This window comes from Heliconius melpomene, chromosome 3 (assembly GCF_056956725.1).
Source record: "Heliconius melpomene rosina isolate 202511_hmr_F chromosome 3, ASM5695672v1, whole genome shotgun sequence".
NCBI classification, from domain to species: domain Eukaryota; kingdom Metazoa; phylum Arthropoda; class Insecta; order Lepidoptera; family Nymphalidae; genus Heliconius; species Heliconius melpomene.
This window is the reverse complement of record NC_140391.1, coordinates 3593717-3613845: the sequence shown is the minus strand read 5'-3', so window position 1 is coordinate 3613845 and position 20129 is coordinate 3593717. Positions and strand designations below refer to the sequence as shown.

Here is a 20129-nt window from a genome sequence, read left to right as displayed (position 1 = left end):
ATCCTGCTGTGAGCGTGATACAGCGTGAAGCTGATTTTAGAGAAATGAGTGATTAATCATTCAGGTCTCTCTATCTCACCATATTATTGAAGTATGAATATCTGACCATCAGCAGCTGGCCGGAGTAGCAACTGGTTACAAAGTCCATTAAATAGTAAATATCCGAGAGCAACAGTATTTCAGCGATAGTGTTTTGGCGAGAGGTAAATAATAGTCATCATTTATCAAACTCTCCTGCAATGCTGTGTTAAATATTGCAGTAGAAAAAGATATCAGAATAATACTGTACCTATCTGAAAAGTATCTTTTAACTAAATAATTCGTAGTCTGTTGTCGTCGGATGAATAAATTTTAAAATTAATAAATGATTTCAAAATTTGGCGGGAGATAGAGAGCGGAGTGTCTTAACTCTAGGCTCTCTACCTAAGCTGCGTTATTTGATTAGAAAGTGAAGTTCATAAAAAAATTAAAGTAATAAATAAAATTTCCTTTCACAATGTACCATTACACACTTAAGTAATAGGGACACTCGAACATGACTAACTTAACAAACTTACTTTGTATAGTGTAACTCATTGCTATCTAAGTATTTTCTGAGTGTCATATAAATAGTTCTAGTAGAAGCACTTCAATAAACAAGTTGCAACAAACTATGAAACTTCCATTCGATTGCTCCAACAGTTTCTCGCTTTTTATATTTGTTTACATCAATTCTATTAAATGGCGTACATTTTATGGATATTTAGATATATATGTTTATTTCTTTACTTTTTATGTGTATCTCCCACATTTTAAAAGTCCTTGTAAAGAAAAAACTTTCCCTTTTTTCTATGAATTTATTTTTATTTGTTGAAGAGGCATAGATAAGCATAATGCTGTACTTTTTACTAAACAACGAACACAAACTTAAGTTCTGAAATTTGTACAGAATGCTCGATAGAAGAATCCAACTCCCCTTTGTTTTTATTTTCCTGCTTTGGTCAGCGGTCTCGAATTCAGGTAAAATGGGGAGAACGTAGTGCCTTAACAATAGGCTCTCTGCCTGTCCTACTAGATGTAAAATAAAACGTCTAACAAATATTGTAAAAAGAATTCAAAAACACTACCAAAACTATCTGATAATATGCGTCGAAAGATTTTCTCTCCTACAATACTCAGTAACTTTAGTTTTTATGCCAAATGTCTTCGGAAGTGTTATATCATTAGTTATAATTAATTACATTCAAACATTAAAAAAAACATATTATTATTATTATTATTACTATTCTATGAGCCATAAAGGTTAATAAAATTATACGTAAATCTATATAAATGTATTGCTTAACCCATTTCCTATAATATCCTTTAAAAAGATTAGTATGAAAGTAGCATGAAGTAGGTAACCCAATTAGAGCGTCATGAATGTTCTTATTAGATTATGTTTGGAGTAATCCCCGTATGGGGTACGGGACTGGAAGTATCGGTAGTATCAACGTATTGGATATTAAATTTACATGGTTATATATTTTTAGGGTTCCGCAACTCTAAAAGTAAAAACGGATCACTTTGTTATCGATCTGTCCGTCCGTATGTTTGCTTACTTTGCTTCATTTTGTATGAGATTCGTAATAGAAAAACTTAAAAATTAAAAAAAGGTACTTCCCGTGGACCTATTGTTATGAAAAAAACCAAAACGTGAAATATTATAAGTATCAAAAAATAATTACAAATTTATATTTGTTGTTCATTTTACATACACAAACACATTGCACGAACTAAGTTTGTAGTAAGTTATACTTCCCGTTGACTTACAATTCGAAAATTGGTACGGAACCTTCGGTGGACAAATGCGACTAGCACTTAACTGATTTTTTTTATTTTAATTATTTTGAACAAGAAGAGAGAGCAATGTCATTCCGTTAGTATCTTTCAACAATTATAAGTGCGCAATGAATATATATTAGAACACGAATGCTATTCAGATAATTAAATAAATAATCATATAGGTCAGGCGGTGAAAACACGTGGTCGTCGCCAGTAATATATAAATTGCTATATATATTAAATTTATATTAACTTATTTTGATGCTACTACCATACGAGTAATATGAGTATTGACATTAAATGAAATTAAATAATAGTTAACAAATAATTTAGACATATTAAAATTAGATAAATACTCGGTATCCTTAGCTTCTTTAACAGCTTCACGCTGTATCCCGCACACAGCAGGGTAGGCAGATGGAACCTAGTGTTAAAACACTCCGTTATCCACTTCTTATTTTATTTTCAAAATATTCATAACAACATAAAACGCTATACGATAGATTTTCCCAAATAATAAGACATCCGAAACCAATCAACCATTTCTGTTCCAGACATCAACGGCACTGTTCCTGCTCGTCCACTTATCCCTCCACACGGTGGACGAAGGCCACGCGATAAATCCAAGTGAGTATTCTTTTATTATACCGCCATTTTGTTAGTACACTTAAGAGTTCTTGACACGATCACATTACTTGCCCCATTTGCGAGGCTTCCGACAGATACCATTCGTTAAAAACTATTCGTATTTTTTGTTTTGATTTGTTATTTTATCTTATAGTCTTTATAAGTATGTATGAGAGTGTATTGTTCGTGTACTATTGTGTGGAAATAATATTGTTATGCAATTTAAATATTATATGTATATATGTTTATTGTTTTTATATAAAGACAATGAAGAGTTAATGAGGCATGGCATATGAGCATAAGCGTGTAGTGAATGTTGGTTGTCGGTTCGATTCCTACTCGGGAAAATTAATTATTGTTTATTAAATGCTTAAGTGCTTCGCTTTGGTTCTTCTTGGAAAAATTGAATTCTTAGAATAAATTTTCATTACAAAGATTATATTTTTTTACTATGTATTTATATAATAAAATAGCAGGTACAAAAAACGTTGAAAACAAAAATGATATATATTCCTAAAGAACAATAATCAAACAACTTTTTATAGTCTAGACCATTTAGTATACTCGTATGTAGAGTGATTTGAATAAATATTTTATACCATTTTTTAATTGAAATACAAAGTGTGCTTCAATTTGTATGTGTATGAATATATTGCTATATTGATACGTAAAAACGTGAGATGAATTTAATCATCTGAAAATGAAAATATAAAAACAATACTATTTTTTATCATGAAATAAAATACTAATTAAAATAAAATACATTTTTCGTATGAAATAACGCATTAGGTGCGAGTACAACAACTTATAATGTCGATTCGGGTGAAAGGTGGAGATCGGAGTGACTTAACACTAAGCTCTCTGTACTGTTATGCAGAATAAAGCGTGGAGCTAAGAAATATATACAGTTATTTATTAGTATGGTAAAATAGTTACAGTTATTTTATTGAATATGCCCGCATAAATTTACGTATAAGCCCCTTAGTTCCATAAATATAAAAATTTAAATGTTTTAAAAGCCTTAATAAGAATCACAAAACCTTTGAATTAAAAAAAATACGAATTTCATATTAAAATATACACAGACTAATAAATTAAACATAACAAAAGAAAGCAATAATTCGAGAAAGCTTTACAAAAATATATATATTTTAACACCTGGATTATCATTACACCGTTCAATAAGAATCTTGTTCTAAACGATTTGTAAGAACCAATCTCCGTTAGAGCTATATCTTTGAAATATTTCAGCTTTTATCTCTCGCCATTTCCTTTCATTGTTTCTAATAAATTAATAATGAAAAGAGGCATGATGAAATTCAATAGCTAAATTTATTATTATTAATGGTATCTAATTTGCTATGCGTTGTGAATAATTATATTGAAAGTAATATTTTATGGTTATTTTTAGTATAAGCGGCCAAAAATAGCAACTTTTAGGTTAAATCGTATATGAAAGTTTGACTAGTAAGTAATTTCAAAGCGACATGAAGTAAGTAAACGATAAACGTTGCTTAATTAATCCTTATATTAATTTATACTAAGGTCGTCGTAGTGCAGGGGTTCAAGGGTGTGACTGCAAGGGTGTGACGGTTTGATTCCCACTCAAAGGAATACAGGCAGAAAGTGGGGCACAAAGTGTCTTAACAGTAGGTTTCCTCTGCCTCTCTCCCTTCTCTTTCCTCTGCCCCTGCTGATTGCGGGATACAGCGTGAAGTTTCTCTAACTAGCTTAAAATGCAGTACCGAAACTTTCATTATACTATCCAGGAGACAAGAGGAACTGACATAGCCAAGGCTTCAACATAAAATATTCATCACAACAAGCCCATACCATGCCGGCCGCCCCCTATATTTTTGTGACGTTTTATTTGTTGTAAGTGGTAATTTTATGATTATGAACGCCGTTATGTTTTATACGAATGCTTGCACCAGTTGTGTTTGACTGTCGCATTCCAGTTACAATTGTTATGCGTGCTGATGAGGCACACTCAATTGTATTGTATATTTTATCAGGGTTATTTCTTTTTTATTTATATATTTTTTTCTATTCGTATATAATTTGTATATTTTTCTATATATATATGAACTTTACTTTATCATTAAAACTATCAAAGTAGAGAGAGTGAACCAAGAAGCAAGAAAATCCGCTTCTCCTCATTTTATGCTTAAAATTCCACATTTCACATTGGTTATTAAATTGCGTAACTCAACGCTGTACTATCACTAGAAAACCATGACGCTTACAGTCCAACATTGTCTTATTGAGACACGATGACTTCGTGGCGTATAAGTAAAATTTATTTTTGGTAAATATTAATGAAAAACCTCTAGTGAAAATCAATGGTATATGATTTTGCAGTTTATTGTTGGTATATATTTACTACAATATTTAAATCTACATAAAATGAAAATTTAAACAAAAGTAGACTATTTTTTTTAATTAAAAACTATTGTTATTTCCACAATATTCAGTACAAATAATTTCAGTAATAAATATAAATGTATATTCTACATACGCACCCATACTAACCATACATACCCACAGTTAAATAAAATTACATATTTTAAGCTAAAATTTGTTGATTATTTAGGTAGCAAATGAAGCATTCCAAAGTTGAAAATTGAATGAAAAATTATGACCTAATTTATTAACTAGAACAAAATTCGTATCAGAAAATCTAGATGCAACGGTGTTTGAAACCGCATTCCCTCGGGTTGTGAATCTGTAATGCCTCATCAATATAAACGAGTTTGAAAAGAAATTTTCAAAAAGGTAATAATATACTTTTGGAAAATGTCTCAAAATTATTATCATTCTTTTCTAAGTAAGGACTATAACTATTTAAAAATGTAAAAAATGAGATTAATATTTAAATAAAAAATCTTTTTTTTATACATATAGTACATAGTTTTAATATGACGAGTTCTTAGTTTATAGACAAATATAAAAATTAGTATTTTAAAAGAAATTCATAATTATATTAGTTTTTATCTTTGTTGATGATTTTTCTTTAGTATCTTGCAATGTAAGTAAAAATACTCTATTCTCTGTTTTTCTCACTTTAGTAATATTGGTTAAGCTCAATCATTTTGTGAAACAAGATCGCTGCAAAACTTTTATTTCAATTAAAAAGTTTTTCATGAAATTGTATCCACAACTACAATTGAACAACATTGAACAAATTCTAACCGCATAATGAACTGAAATATTTTTGTATAACATTTTTATTTGGAATTTGTATGATATCCAATATAGGTATATTTTCATATCTGATGAATATTAGAACTAACTGTTTTATACATACGAGTACGTCTACCTTTTTGAAAAATATTATCGAAATAGTGGTTAGTCCAGAATTTGGCGAAAAATGGAGAGTGGAGTGCCTTAACATTAAGCTCCCTATGTCTACCGACAGGATACATACCGGATGAAGCTAAAAAAAACTAGTATTAGTATTTGAAACTAAAAATTAAATATTTTACAGGTTGTTCCTGCATTCGCTTCACATCAACGCACGGCAAAGAGCGCGGCACCTTCAGCAGTCCAGACTACCCGCGCCCGTACCCTCAGGACATTTGCCTCATGTACACATTCTATGCAGAACCTCATCAAATAGTCGAACTTGTGTTCACCGACTTCGATATATATAAGGAGCTATTGGAGTGAGTATTTCAGTATTTATATTGGGTATATATTTTTGTTTTAAAGTAATTTCATTGAAAATTAATAAATAAAACAGTTGATCACCCAGTATTCTGCCTAACCTGCTGAGGTTAGGCAGAGGGAACTTTGTGTTAAGTCACTCCGTTTTCTATTTTTTCGGCGAATTCTGAAATAATTGCATATTGACTGGCGCTTTGCCTCGACACCAGAGCGAAGAAAAAAAAATGTTTATTTTCCTCAGGTGAGGATTGAACCCACAACCAGTCGCGTTTACAGATACACACTTGTGCCCCTTAGCCTCTGAAAAAAAATTATGCGATTTCCAATAAAAAAATCACCAGAGTGCCTTAACTCTCTTCTCTGTTTCTACCTTAAAAAAAAAGCAGAAAAAAGCGTTAAACAAAAAAAATAACCTCAAATTTTATCTATCAAAGAAAACCATCCACCAAAATGAACAATGCCATTACAAAACCGACGACGCGACGACGACGGTAGAAAGTTAAAATTTGTTTTCACAGAATAGTAACTTATATTAGAGTTGCCGGTATATCTTCAAGAGCATAAATTACTATGATAAAGAACATGACGAGATAAGCTGCGGAACGATCTCATTAATAGATGAGAAGGAGTTTGTGCCGCGCGATATCAAAGCTATGACTTATTAAACTGTTTCAAAAATATATTTAGTTATTATAAATTATGCTATTTTAGCCTTATTTTACGTTTATTATTGCTTAAGGCCAGTTGTGGGTTCGATTCCTACTCCAGGAAATGAAATAATAAATATTTAAATTTTTTCGCTCTGGTAACGAGGTAATGGGCGGCGTTCAGTTTCGCCACTAGGGAGCGGAGTGTCTTAACACTAAGTTCTTTGTCAACTCTGTTTCATGCGGGGTCAACGTGAAGTTGTTTTTTTATTATGTTTAAGTTGATAATGATCTTTGAGTTATATATCTCTCAGATCTTTTACACCTTTAGGTCACTGAGCATAGTCTATATTATAAACAAATTAGCTACCTTGTGTTAATACACTCGGTTCCCCACTTTCTGCCGAATTCTGAAGGCATTACGTGTTGAGTAGCGGAACTCAACGGCTATATTATGAGTTACAATAAAATAAGGTTTTTATATAACCGTCGGAATATTTTTCTTTGAAAGAATATGGAAATTCGCAAAGTTACAATCGTAATTTCTTATGGTGGGCGTTGGATGGTTCAAATTGGAAAATTTGAAACGAAATTTATTTCCTAATATACAAGAATGTTCGAGGAAATTCAAAAATATCAGATTGCCTATATAAATTTGTCACAACGATAAAATATTATTGACCATTTATTCTCTATATAGCCTGCTGAGTGCCACTCAAATCTGAGTCATATTTGAACTCATAAAGTACACGATGTAAATGGCTCAAGGCCATTGTAAGCATAATAAACTTCATTCGACCGTAAACCCACCTCGTATATGTTTAGTTTTAAACACAAGTACTATATGTAAATTAATTATGGTTTTTAAACAGGATGTTAACTATTGTAGACGCGACAGGTTGTGTGTTCCATTTCCACTCAAATCAACTTCACGCTGTATCCCGCACACTGCAGGGTAGGCAGAGGGAACATAGTGTTAAGACACTCCTTTCCCCACTTTCTGCCGAATTCTTGAGGCATTACGTATTGAGTGACTCAACCCCGCGCTTTGCCTCGACACAAGAATGAAGAAGTGGAAATTTAATATTAATTATTTTAAAACGGCCTCAATTAACCACTACCTATATTATTCACTTATAAATATTTCGTTATTTCTCGCCAACGTAGCTACGAAGTGTAGTATCTAATGTAAAATTTATTCAGTCTATTTAAAACGTAACCTAAAGGAAATACTGTCTTTTTCACAAAATTAACCTAAAAATAAGACGTAATTATTTGAAAGCATACTCAACGAGATAAAAGATGTGGCTTACAATGGCGGCACTCTACTATATTAACTCGAGCAGGAGTGTCTTTAATTGCGTTACGTTAGTAGAGACAACACCAAATTTACTAGCTTAAGACAAGAGGATTATATTTTTATTTTGTGATGATGGAGAAAGTGAAATAATAACACTTATAAGTTTTTTATAGCTTCATAGCAGGGTAGGCAGAGGGAACTAGGGTATTTAGGGTTAAAACTTCCACTAAAATACTTCCGTCGAATAATCTCATTTCTTCGCTCTGGTAATGAGCAACAGCAACGTATTCAACATATAATATCTCCAATATTCCTTATTAGGGAACAGAATAATGATTAATTTAAATTATTATTCCTTCCTCGCTTTGGTAAAGCGTATAAGCGTAGGTATAAGCGGCATTGAAGAAAAATTTACTTATTTATGTAGTTACGGCGGATGGGTTTTCGAGTGGCGGTCATAAGATCAACTACACTCCGCAGGTTCTCTAACAAGTAGACCAAGGATCTAAATCTGAATAGATAAGGTCGCTGTAAGGGACTAGATGCTGCTGTGCAAGACCAAGCTTCAAAGATCCTTGGAGGAGACTAATATCCAGAAACGAACGTAGCAGTGAGCATCGATAGGCTGATATAATGATGATGATGATAAATATAATAATGTTTTCATCTTTCTTAGATTTCTTGATGTTATCATTTTTCTTAGTAATATTTAGTTACATTTATATTTTCATTTCTTCGCTGTGGTGTCGAGGCAAAAGAGCAGCGTTGAGTTCCGCCACTCAACACGCAAAAATCCTCCAGAGTGCGGCGGAAAGTGGGAAACGGAGTGTCTTAACACTAGGTTTGCTCTGCCTACCTTGCTGTGTAGGGGTTATAGCGTGAAGCTGATATATCTTTCTTAGTGTTTAATATCAGTATTATTATATTATTTCTTATCTATCCCTTATATAACAATGAATTTATAATACAAAATTCCATTGTCTCGTGTATACAGTTTCTGAAATCAAACTTGTAAATAGAACGATACAAAACAACTTTATCTAAGCTCGCTCAATCGTTAAGTCAGTCAATAAACGCGGTCACATTGAAGATACTAGTTAAAATTAATATCCATTCGAATCCATTGGGTTGGTTTCCTTGTAAGATAAACAAATAAGTTAGTGTTTGTATTTTATAGGAATAAATATATCTATTTATAAAATTTAATAAAATTATATAATTATTTATGAATGGGCAGGGGTACAACCGGGCCACTATTAACGTGACGGGTGTGGGTTCGATTCCTATTCGAGAGAATTCAATATTTAATATTTTCATTTTCTTGCTAGCAGAGGCAAAGCGCGGCATTGAATTCCGCCATTTATCATGCAATGACTCACGAATCCGGCGGAAAGTAGAGCATGGAAATGTCTTAATGGGAATGGAGTGTGTTAACACTTCGTTGCCAGGTCCTCTCTGCCTACCCTGCTATATGCGAGATACAGTGTGGAGAAAAAAAATAACTATATTTATTATGTAAAGTAGGAGAACGAAATTTGAAATTTGTCAGTGTACCTTTTTTCAGATATTGCTTATTGAAATTCCTGTTACCAAAATAAGTAAGAACATACTACAATATAACAGGCAAAGTAAATTTATTGATTCACAACTAAACATCAATTGTATGAGAAATTCGACCTGGTGCAAAGAAAACGTATAGCTAGAGTACTTGGATTTTTTCCAAAAGTCGTAGTGAATGCGAAAATTGTACTACCAATTTTTTATATGGAATTTGTAGTATTACTTTGTATTTTTAGTATTACTTTACTACTCAAATTTTGGTAATGTTTGAACTGTACAGTGTTCAGCCATATGTTAGATCGTTCGCCAAAGATAAATAAGAAAATACAAGTTCTGTCAGAACCGATTTTTTGATATATTTAATTTTGGATCGGAATTATTTTTTATTTGGTATATCGAATTAGATGTATTTTTGAAAGAAGCTTTTTAAGACCTCTAAAATTTCTTTTTGTATAAATCAGCTTCATGGTGTATCCCAACAGGATAGGCAGAGGAAACCTAGTGTAGCGAAACTTCGTTCCTCATTTTCCGCCGAATTCAGGAAACCTTGTCTCTGCACCAAAGCGATGAAACTGGAGATATTAAATAATTAATTTCCTCGAGTGGGAATCGAACCCACAAACTGTGTCGTTTACAGTTACAGGATATACTAACCAATTTAATAAAGATTATTACGTATTAACGATAAAATAACACTAATTCGTCCTTCTCACTCAATCACTTATCAAGCTATTGACAGTGACAAATCGGTTAATTTGTGGAGTTTGAAGTTTTCCTCAAACGATATTTGGATCCACCCCTCATTCAGTGGTAGATATATATGTATGTATATTATATATCTAATAAGAAAGTTCAGCTTTTTAAATGACAAAAAAAATAATTGTTGTACAATTTATAAACATTTTAAATAATATCTTAATATCTGTATATATATTTATATATATTAATATCTGTATATATATTTATATCTAAGTAACTATCCAAAGGCCGAAAGTAAAATCGATGTGACTTTTCTATATATTCTTTTATTTTTTGCTTACTGTGCAAACCACAATATAGGAGTAAATATAAAAAATAAACGATAAAATGTTTTAAATAATAAATATTTAAACAATATTTAAAGTATAAAGAATATTTTTATTATGCAAAACTCAACCGCAAAGTTAACGGAGATAATGAGACATTGTGTCAAATCTAATTTTCCCTTTTATTATAATCAGAGTAATCCGAGTTAATTGGAAGCCTTAATCAAATTTTGTCGAGATAAATATTAGTAAAAGTATTAAATGTCTCAAAAAGTTCCGCCTTCGAATATCATTATTGTAATTACAATTTGAATATACGGATAAGTCCATCGTGCAGTGATGAATTACGTCTTACCAATTGGGGCAAAGTTTTTTTTTAAACTCATTCTACATTATGCATGCATATAGCAGGGAACCTAATGTTACCCTAATATTGTTCCGTTTCCTATTTTCGCCTAATTTTGAAACATTGACTCTTTACATTGTTTTACTAAAACAATATCTTCGCAAAATTGAACAGAAAACAAGGCAAACTAGATTTTAAACAATAATAAATATTAATTTAGTCTCCACCTATATACCACTTTTCTTATTCGTATACCCTACATAACTCAGCCACAATCCCCGCGGGATGCTGCGAACAGATTCCTTATGAATATCATAACAGATATGTAATATTTAAACATCGTTGAAACATAGCGTGCACGCTATGGTGAAATTCCTTTATAGGTGCCCATTGGGATATGCAAAGTGTGAATAACATAATTTAAGCTCAAATTAAACTCATATATACATACATATATCCCTATGGAGTATCATAAGAATGGTTATATATTAAAGAAATATATCAAAGTTTTAGAATATTATTTTTTTATATTTTTACTTGTTTTTCAACAGCAAATGGAAATATTTTGCTTATTTCGTACAATAAAAGTTGAAAAAAGGTCCTTGGACTCAATTAGTGAATTCGACCCTCCCACTATTTTGAATGTAATAAAACATTTAAGTATGCAGGATTCTTAAATTATTTAAGAATACCCCATTTTTACGAGCTACGCAAATAGGTAGGCAGAACGCAGATTTACCTTTGTAACATTCAACGTAATATTTTATTGGTTGGTGAATAGAAAAAATATATATTTATTTATATACATACGATTGTAAAAAATGGCCTCTATAAACATGAACTACCACCATCAAGTAACTTAATAAAATTACCAAAAAAATCTTTCCTTTTTATACAGAAAATCTCTGAAGAAAAAAATCTGGTTATCTAACTGCACAGTACGTTACAAACTTAAATACCATCCACTCCATTACTCTGAGGATCCATAGGAACTGTTTTCCACGTGCCACGCAGCTGTAGAATAGCCTATCTGCAGCAATGTTTCCAGGTCGATACGACATGGGTACCTTCTAAAAGTGCGTCTGTCACCGCACCTCACCTCAAAGTCTGGCAACATACTTGTAGCTCCTCTGGTATTACACAGGGTCGTGGGCAGCGGTGATCAGTCACCATACCCTCGTTTGCCTTGTATTTTTCCATGAAAAAAAACGTAAATATAAAACATATTTATCTTTGAATCAACTCAACTAAAAAAAGATTATTGTTTATTACATTTCTTCAGCACACACTCATATATCACTGCGTGTTGCGGTGACACCGCGAGACTAATCGAGTGGAACTAACAAACGGTGTACACACAAAGGTGTATCGTTTTATTCCGCTTAGAATATATTTCATTCAATATTCCAACAAAGCTTTTAGTATTGCAAAATTTTATTTTATGCACTTTTTAGTTAACGATGGAAGGCGAGTGTTATGCTTAGTGATTTCGAAATATTAAATTTGGTTTTTATTTTATTTGTTTGTCGTATACAGAAGTGAGTTTACTGTTTTTATATTAGTCAACAAAAGTACGACAATAAACTCGACGGTCGCAGGTTCGATTCCCATTCGGAAGAATGAAAGTGGGAAGTCTTATTACTATCCTCGTTCCCTCTGCCTATCCTATTTTCTGCTGAACACAGCGTGAATGGTTAACTCAACTCGTGAATTATAAATATGCCAAATATAATATTTGGCATATAATTAATTGTTTAAGCCATATTACCTCTAACCTACTAAATATCTAACCTAGCATATAGGATCTATCGATCCCTTATCCTTTTTGTATTAAAGATTTCTACGTTAATTATCCTATTTATAAATAGGATAATGATTAGACAGACCAGTAATAAAAAAACCTTTCTTATTTTTGCTGATATTTTTTATCAGAGTGTAAATTTACTCAAGCATAACATCTTAGATTTAATAGCGATTTTAAATAATATACTTAAATGTACTAAGTACTAAGCTTGAAATATAATTTATAACAGTATTAGATTTTCAGTGATAATTAATTCAAAAACTTGTTTCAGTACTTAAGCACTTGACCAAACCAAGAGACGCTTAAATACAATCAGTGAAGTCTGAACACTTAATTACTTTCTTTCCCTTTAAATATTTATACACTGAAGATTGGTCTCTAGAGCATCTAACTAATTACCTTTCTATCTAACTAAATATAAGGTAGTTTTTTAGCGTTATACTTTATAACAGAATATAGAGTAAAGAATCTAGGCCAGTTATAAAAAACAGTCTCAATTCTGAGATCTATCTTGAGATGCCCATTTTCACTCATAAATATTATTCTATGAATGAAAACGGCATTTCAAGGTGGATCTCCGAGTTAAGTGTGCCCTAGTGTCAAGATACTCCGTCCTCCAATTCCTACTGACTTCGGGATATTGCATATTATGTGGGAAAGCAGGGAAATTAAAAAAAATCATCAAGTGGCGATCGAAATCACTATATCGCTTACAGTCCCCCTATTTGTGTATGTCCCCCCAGTATTAGAGCTTTATTCGTATGTTCTTAGGTCTTTAAGCAATACAGAAAAGGTTAACAAAATATTTTTTATAGCTATTGGTAGTTAACAAACATAAGAAAAGCTGTCCGAAAAAATAAAATATAACTTTAAAATTTTTCGTTGGTTAAATAATTGTTTGTAAAATTATAATAAAGTTAACATGCAATAATGCATGAAGATAACATGCATATAAACCATATAATGCATTGCAGCTTCACGCTTTTGCCCGCACAGCAGTGTTAAGACATTGCTTTCATTACTTTCCACCCAATTTTCGAGACATTGCTTGTGGAATCAAACAATAGGTCGTTTTTAATAATATTTTCCCAAATCGTCTATAATATAACCTTAAATAAAAAAAAAACAGTTAAATATCCAACTAAATGATTGTTTTTTATATCATATTAAAGTAATTTGCATTCATTTTTATCCATCGTTGTAAAAATGGTGACAACTTTAAAAACAGCATAAAATAAAACATTCTCGACAGTTTAAGTCCACTAACGCCGTCGTAAATTCGCTCTCAGTAAAATTCAGGAGGTAGATTGTCCAAAAACTAACTATACTGTTAAATATTTTTTAGATTTTTTTTAAAGATTCTATTATTGCGTTTGAACTGAAAAAGAGATAAACTAATTCTAGACGAATACTGAAAGAGTAAAATTAAAATAATTATATTATATTAAGTAAGCAACTTCATTTATAACTATGAAATACTAAATTATTTGTTGTATATTTTTATTTCTTCGCTCTGGTTTCGAGGCAAGCGCGGCGTTGTGTTCTGCCACTCAACACACAATGTCTCCCAAATTCGGCGGAAACTGGGCTACGAAGTGTTTTAACAGGTTCCCTTAGGTTCCCTCTGCCTACCATGCTGTGTGCGGAATGTATCCCGCGTGAAGCTAATTTAATTTTTAATTTAAAAAAAATGGTAGATCCATAAATCTTTAAATCATTCGATTCATATCCATACGTTATTTCACGATTAAAATGGCTTAATCGGATATGACCAGCGAAAATATTAACAACGTTGTGTCGAAGTTTAAAAGTATCGATCGAAATTTGGTTTCCATATCGATACTGAATAAATGAAATATTCATACGAGAGGGATAAAATTGATATTGCATATGTAAAGTATGTTGAAATGTTAACAGGTTAGTTATTCAATTATGTTTTTTAAAATGCTAAACTGAGGCCAGTCGTGGCGCGGGGTACAAAGTGTGACTGGGTTCGATTCCCACTTTAAGGAATGAAATATTTAATTTCTTCACTCTGGTATCGATGCAAAACATGGCGAGAAGTTTCGCTACTTAACACGCAATTCCCCTGAATCCTGAACTGGGAAAATGAGGAACGAAGGTATTAACACTAGGTTCCCTCTGCCTATCCTGCGTATATAGGATACAGCGTCAACCAGAAAAAAAATGGTTTAGATTTAGACAGATTTTGACCTTCTTGCCCGAATTCGAATGTCGTGTTGCAAAACTAAAGGGCGCGCTTTGTAGTACCAGAGAGAGAAAATAGAATAATTAATTTTCTAGGACGAGATTGAACCCATAACCATCATATTTACAATCAGGCGACCATTCATTGCGCTATCGTGGCTTCTAATATACATACATTTAACCTTCACTACCGGGATTAAAGATAGAAATCTGAATGTTTGCGCGAACACGTTTTTTTCTAGTCTTATTGCAAAACGAAAGTGGACCATAAATTGTAGTCGTGACAGAAATAGATGACAGCGTAATTACACGAGCCACCAGGCATTCTAATTGAAACCAAAACCCAGTGGATATTTTTGCTGACTACGGTTTTACTTAATTACATTTTCATGTAAATGTTGGTTGGTGCTTTAATCATTTGTGCTGTTTGTTTTTAAATTTTCAGTTTTCAGTTTTAGTTTTGTATTAAAGATTTAGCTATTTTTTTTTGCTATAGGCTCGTTCTTCATGAGTAGTACCTAATACAGTTAATCTATGTAGTGTCTAAAATAATTTATATGTTATATTTTTTAAATTATACTAAAAAGAAAACACTATTTTGAAATAATTGGCAAGGACCTGGACTGAGCATGTAAAGACTTTAAGTTCGACTCCCACAAGTGAAAATGTTAATATTTAAACTTATTCTGATTTAGCAACCAAAGTACAAAAACATATTTTTACAACATTAAAGAACGAAAATATATTTTCCTTTTGTCTACAGAAAAATAATAAGTAAAAAATAAAATAAAAAATATATATTTTAATTCCATTTGTATAACATTTATATAACAATTTTAGAGTAGGTACATTTCAAAACGTATTTACAAAACACTCAATTTAAATGATTTTTCTGTGAAAAACGTAATCAACAGAGTCTATCAGTTTGCTTTCAAATCAAAGGTTTGTCCACAGTTTCATTAATCCATACAAACGTGTCTAATCAAACACCGCTAGTGCATACATACTGCAATCAAAAACTCAGCTTTTATAAAAAAATTTAGAGAGCCATTTTTTCCTTTGTAGAGAGCTCACAGCTTAAAATTGGTAGAAGTTTGAAACCCACCGCTCTAGCAAAATTTGATTCGGGCAGTCAAAGCGAAATCGTTATAGGTGCAGTATAATCTAATAAATGATCCAAAAATAATAATATCTTATCGGTATGTGTAATATTGCTGGGTATAATGTAAGCTCTAAAAACGTTTTTCAAAAAGCTCGCCTCTCGTCATCTCATTTTTTTTATGCTATTGAGGTGCATAACATTTCCAGATTGTCATTATGTTTATATTCACAATCTTGTACATATAAGAATTAAAATATAAATAGAAATATTAAATACACAAATGGGACTAAAATAATTTATTTTTTAATTTTTTTTTGTCGATAAAAGTTTCCGGCTGTAATCCATTCACAAGGGGATAGGCAGAAAGAACGTAGTGTTCTCTCCGTTCCTGTCCGAACGACGGCTTCTTCTCTAATAATATTCTCTTTAAATACTAAAATTTATTTACATATATTTTTTCGTTAACGAAGTAGAATGACAATTTTATTTTATATGCAAATTTTCCCATTTGTATATCCCTATTCGAGACTAGGGTAAAGGCAAAAGTTTTATTTTTACGCTTTGGAAAGCACTGGCCGTCGTCGGGACACCGAAGACTTTCCAACACTCCTTTTCACGAAGCTTAGATATTCATTTTCATGCTCGACTACGTATTTTATCTCAAAAAATTTCATACTTGCTTTTTTATTACTTGTTCTTGATAAACCGATATATTATATAGATAGCTTGTCCTATTTGGAAGCTTGGTGTTATACGGTAAATATTTTCTTTGTAGTAAAACAAAATCTTACTATATTATTAAATACTTTAAAAAGTATAAAAAAACACTCTTTCGACGATGGGACAAAGGTCCAAGCCGTCAGTGGCTAGGACTCCAGAGAGAGGAACCTCCTCACAATACACGCCGTCTCAAGTAAAGACGGTGTTCAAGGCTTTTTGCTATTGAGCCCGTATTAGCCCGCCCCTATTAATCTCACGGCCTAAGTCCGAATTTGAACGAAAATGAAATTTGAATGGTTCCCAAAGACGTGAGGGTTCAAATCCTGCCACGTTATTATTTATTTTTTAGATTCACGCTGCATCCCGCACATATTCGGCCTTATATATAATAGATATATTCTTCTAAATGCAATAAAATACAATCTCTATAATATAAAATCTATTCTTGAAAATGATATACCAGTTACCAGTTAGTTAGAAAATATTCTTTACTACTATCTGAATCCAAAATAAGAAATATCCGTTACTAATGTCTAAATCCAAAATAAGAAATATCCATTGCTAATGTCTAAATCCAAAATAAGAAATATCCGTTACTAATGTCTAAATCCAAAATAAGTATTCCGGGTGTCGCAACGCTCGTTCAAGGAAATTATAGTCGGATGGAGAACCCGAGCGCTTTGTCGAGGCTCTACTGCTTTTATTGCTTACCGCGGTGTCTACGTTACGAATTATTTCAAAAATGTACGATGTTTGGAGGTACTTTTGAGATTTGTAAAAATTTTATGTAGTTTTTATTATTATTTATTTTATTTCAAATGAAATTATTAATGGAGGCCAGTCGTGTGGGGCAGAGAGTATGACTGTAAACCCAAAAGGTTATAGGTTCGATTCCTGCTCGAGGAAATTAAATATTTAATATTATAATGTCATCGCTCTGGTGTCGAGGCACAGCGCGGCGTTCAGTTGTGCCACTCAACACGGAATGCCTCCGGAATGCAGCGGAAATAGATTGTGTCTGGGATTTAGAAGGACGTCAGAATCGAATTCACAAACTTTAAATTAGAAATAAATATATTCCACAGCACTAACCTTTAAGTAATACACAAGTCAGTCGTTTACTAATCTAGAATAGTTATTTAAAGTGTTTTACTGCGGTAGTTTCAACAAATTATAGCGGATTCTAGCCAGCTTTGTAGCTACGGTGTTTTTATTACCCAACGGAACCTGTGTTTAGGAGTGTACTCCGTGTTTGTAGCTTGTCATGTACGCGCAGGTGTTTTAAAGTACTGTTAGTCTAAAATTTAAATTAAATGCATCGAAGCTTTTATTTTTATAGAAAAAGAGTGAATTATTTTTATTTTTAACATCTTTTAAAGTATTGTTCCACAGTTAGGTAAAAAAAATAGATATTTTTATTTCCCGATTTGGTAGCACAAGGGAGGGTATTAAGTAACATAGCCGGTTAGGCAGAGAGAACCTGCGAAAGGCAATGTTAAGACACTCCATTCTCATTAAGAGACTAATTTATATAGAATACTAGCGGCCCGCTCGCGGTTTCACCCGCGTGAACTATGTTATTATTAATTTCTGTCTCCATGACTACGTCTTAGTGACGTCTATGCAAAATTTGAGACTTCAAGCATTTGTAGTAACGAACTTTCATACAAACTTTCGACCCCAAAAACAACCCCTTAGAAGTCGAATATTGCAAATTCCCGTCTTAGCGAGCATCTATGTCCTATAAGTAACTCCTATGCAAAATTTGAGATTTCTAGCACATGTAGTTTCTGAGATTTCGTGATGAGTGAGTGACTTTTCGATTTTATATATATAGATAGATTAAATGTTTCATGGGTATGCGAATTCCACGCCATGCTCAATATATGCGACATAATATCCCGAATATGGGCGGAAAATGGAGAACAGTGTCTTGACACAATCCTGTAAGTATCCTACTGTGCGAGAAAATCATAAACTATACATATATCAAAAAGCTATGTTATTTCTTGTTATAATTTATACTTGATTTAAGTATGGGATGGGAACAGCTATTCTCCATGGTGGCCATTAAAATCCCCCAGTAATATTACCATTTAATATGTCGCGTATTTTTGTTGAGCCGAGGCAACAGTTTCGCCCAGGTATTTGGCATAGTTCTCTCCTGATACCCACTATGTGAACAGTATATATAAGCATAGATTATTCCAAGAGAATATGGGAATTTAAGTTATGACCTTCAATTTTCCTCGTCTAGACTATATACCTGTTATATATTTAAGAGGCAACACTAAATATAGAAAACATATTTCACAGGAATATATAAATTTTCTATCACACACGACTATATTCTGTTGATCTAATCCCGTCTTTATATATCCTATACCGCTGAAAATCCTTGAAGTACAAAGTAACGGGTCAACAGTACCAATGGCCGTAAAGCTCCTTGCCGTTGGACTTTCAGAGACTTATTTTTCATGATCTTTTAAACATACTTACTTATCTTATCCTTTGGGAGTAAAAAAACTATATATAAACTCGATATAATTGTATATATTTTTCTGTATTGATATTTTATTTAAGAGAGATCGTCAAGGCGCAGGGTCACACGGAAGTGACTGTAGTGCGACGGTTGGGGGTTTGATCCACACTCGAGGGTGAGGGAAAAATGAAGAATTCGTACGAGATAATAATATACCCAAATAACGATAAATCTTAAATGTATCTGATAGCTCCACGGTTTATCCTGCTTAAAGCAGGATAGGTGGAGAATCTAGTAACCTCAGGATACTCTGATACCCGTTTCCCGGCCATTTGTCATTATCCGACACACTAACATTCAGTCGCTTCCCCACTACGCCATGATGGCATCTACTTCTATATCTTGTTGTAAAAGTAAACTAAATACATAATATTAACTAAGTAAATAATTTCAGTTGTACCCGCGGTGACTTCCTCAAGGTGTATTCCGAAGGTGGTACCCACGGGCCTGGGCCACCCGGCATCAACGAATATTCATCCTGGTCCAGAATTCTATGTGGGAACAGAGCTGAAACACCCGCGGCTATGTACTCGCATGGGCCACTAATGGTTTTAGAATTTCAAAGTGGATCAAAGGCATCCAATTCATCAGGTTTCATCGGAACATACAGGTTTATAGATAGAAGTAAGTGAATTTTTATTTTCTGAAAAATATTAAAAGTAGGTAATTTTTGGTATTGTGACAGAACTTAACACCGCAGCTTGTCTAGGTTAATACTTAGTGATCAAAAAAATTTTTACCGACACGGTAGCGAAACTAATGCCGTGCTTAGCCTAGTT

At 32.5% G+C, this 20129-nt stretch overlaps 1 protein-coding gene across 3 annotated transcripts in view; it reads left to right on the top strand.

Annotated features, from left to right (window-relative positions):
* Window positions 1–20129, top strand: part of LOC146539885 (suppressor of lurcher protein 1-like) — a 53573-nt gene that overhangs the window by 21675 nt on the left and 11769 nt on the right. For all 3 annotated transcript variants that reach the window (XM_085207863.1, XM_085207865.1, XM_085207864.1), the window contains 3 exons: window positions 2358–2430; window positions 5918–6095; window positions 19745–19974. In XM_085207863.1, the coding sequence (XP_085063989.1) occupies window positions 2358–2430; window positions 5918–6095; window positions 19745–19974 (481 nt within the window). The remainder of the gene's footprint in view (window positions 1–2357; window positions 2431–5917; window positions 6096–19744; window positions 19975–20129) is intronic.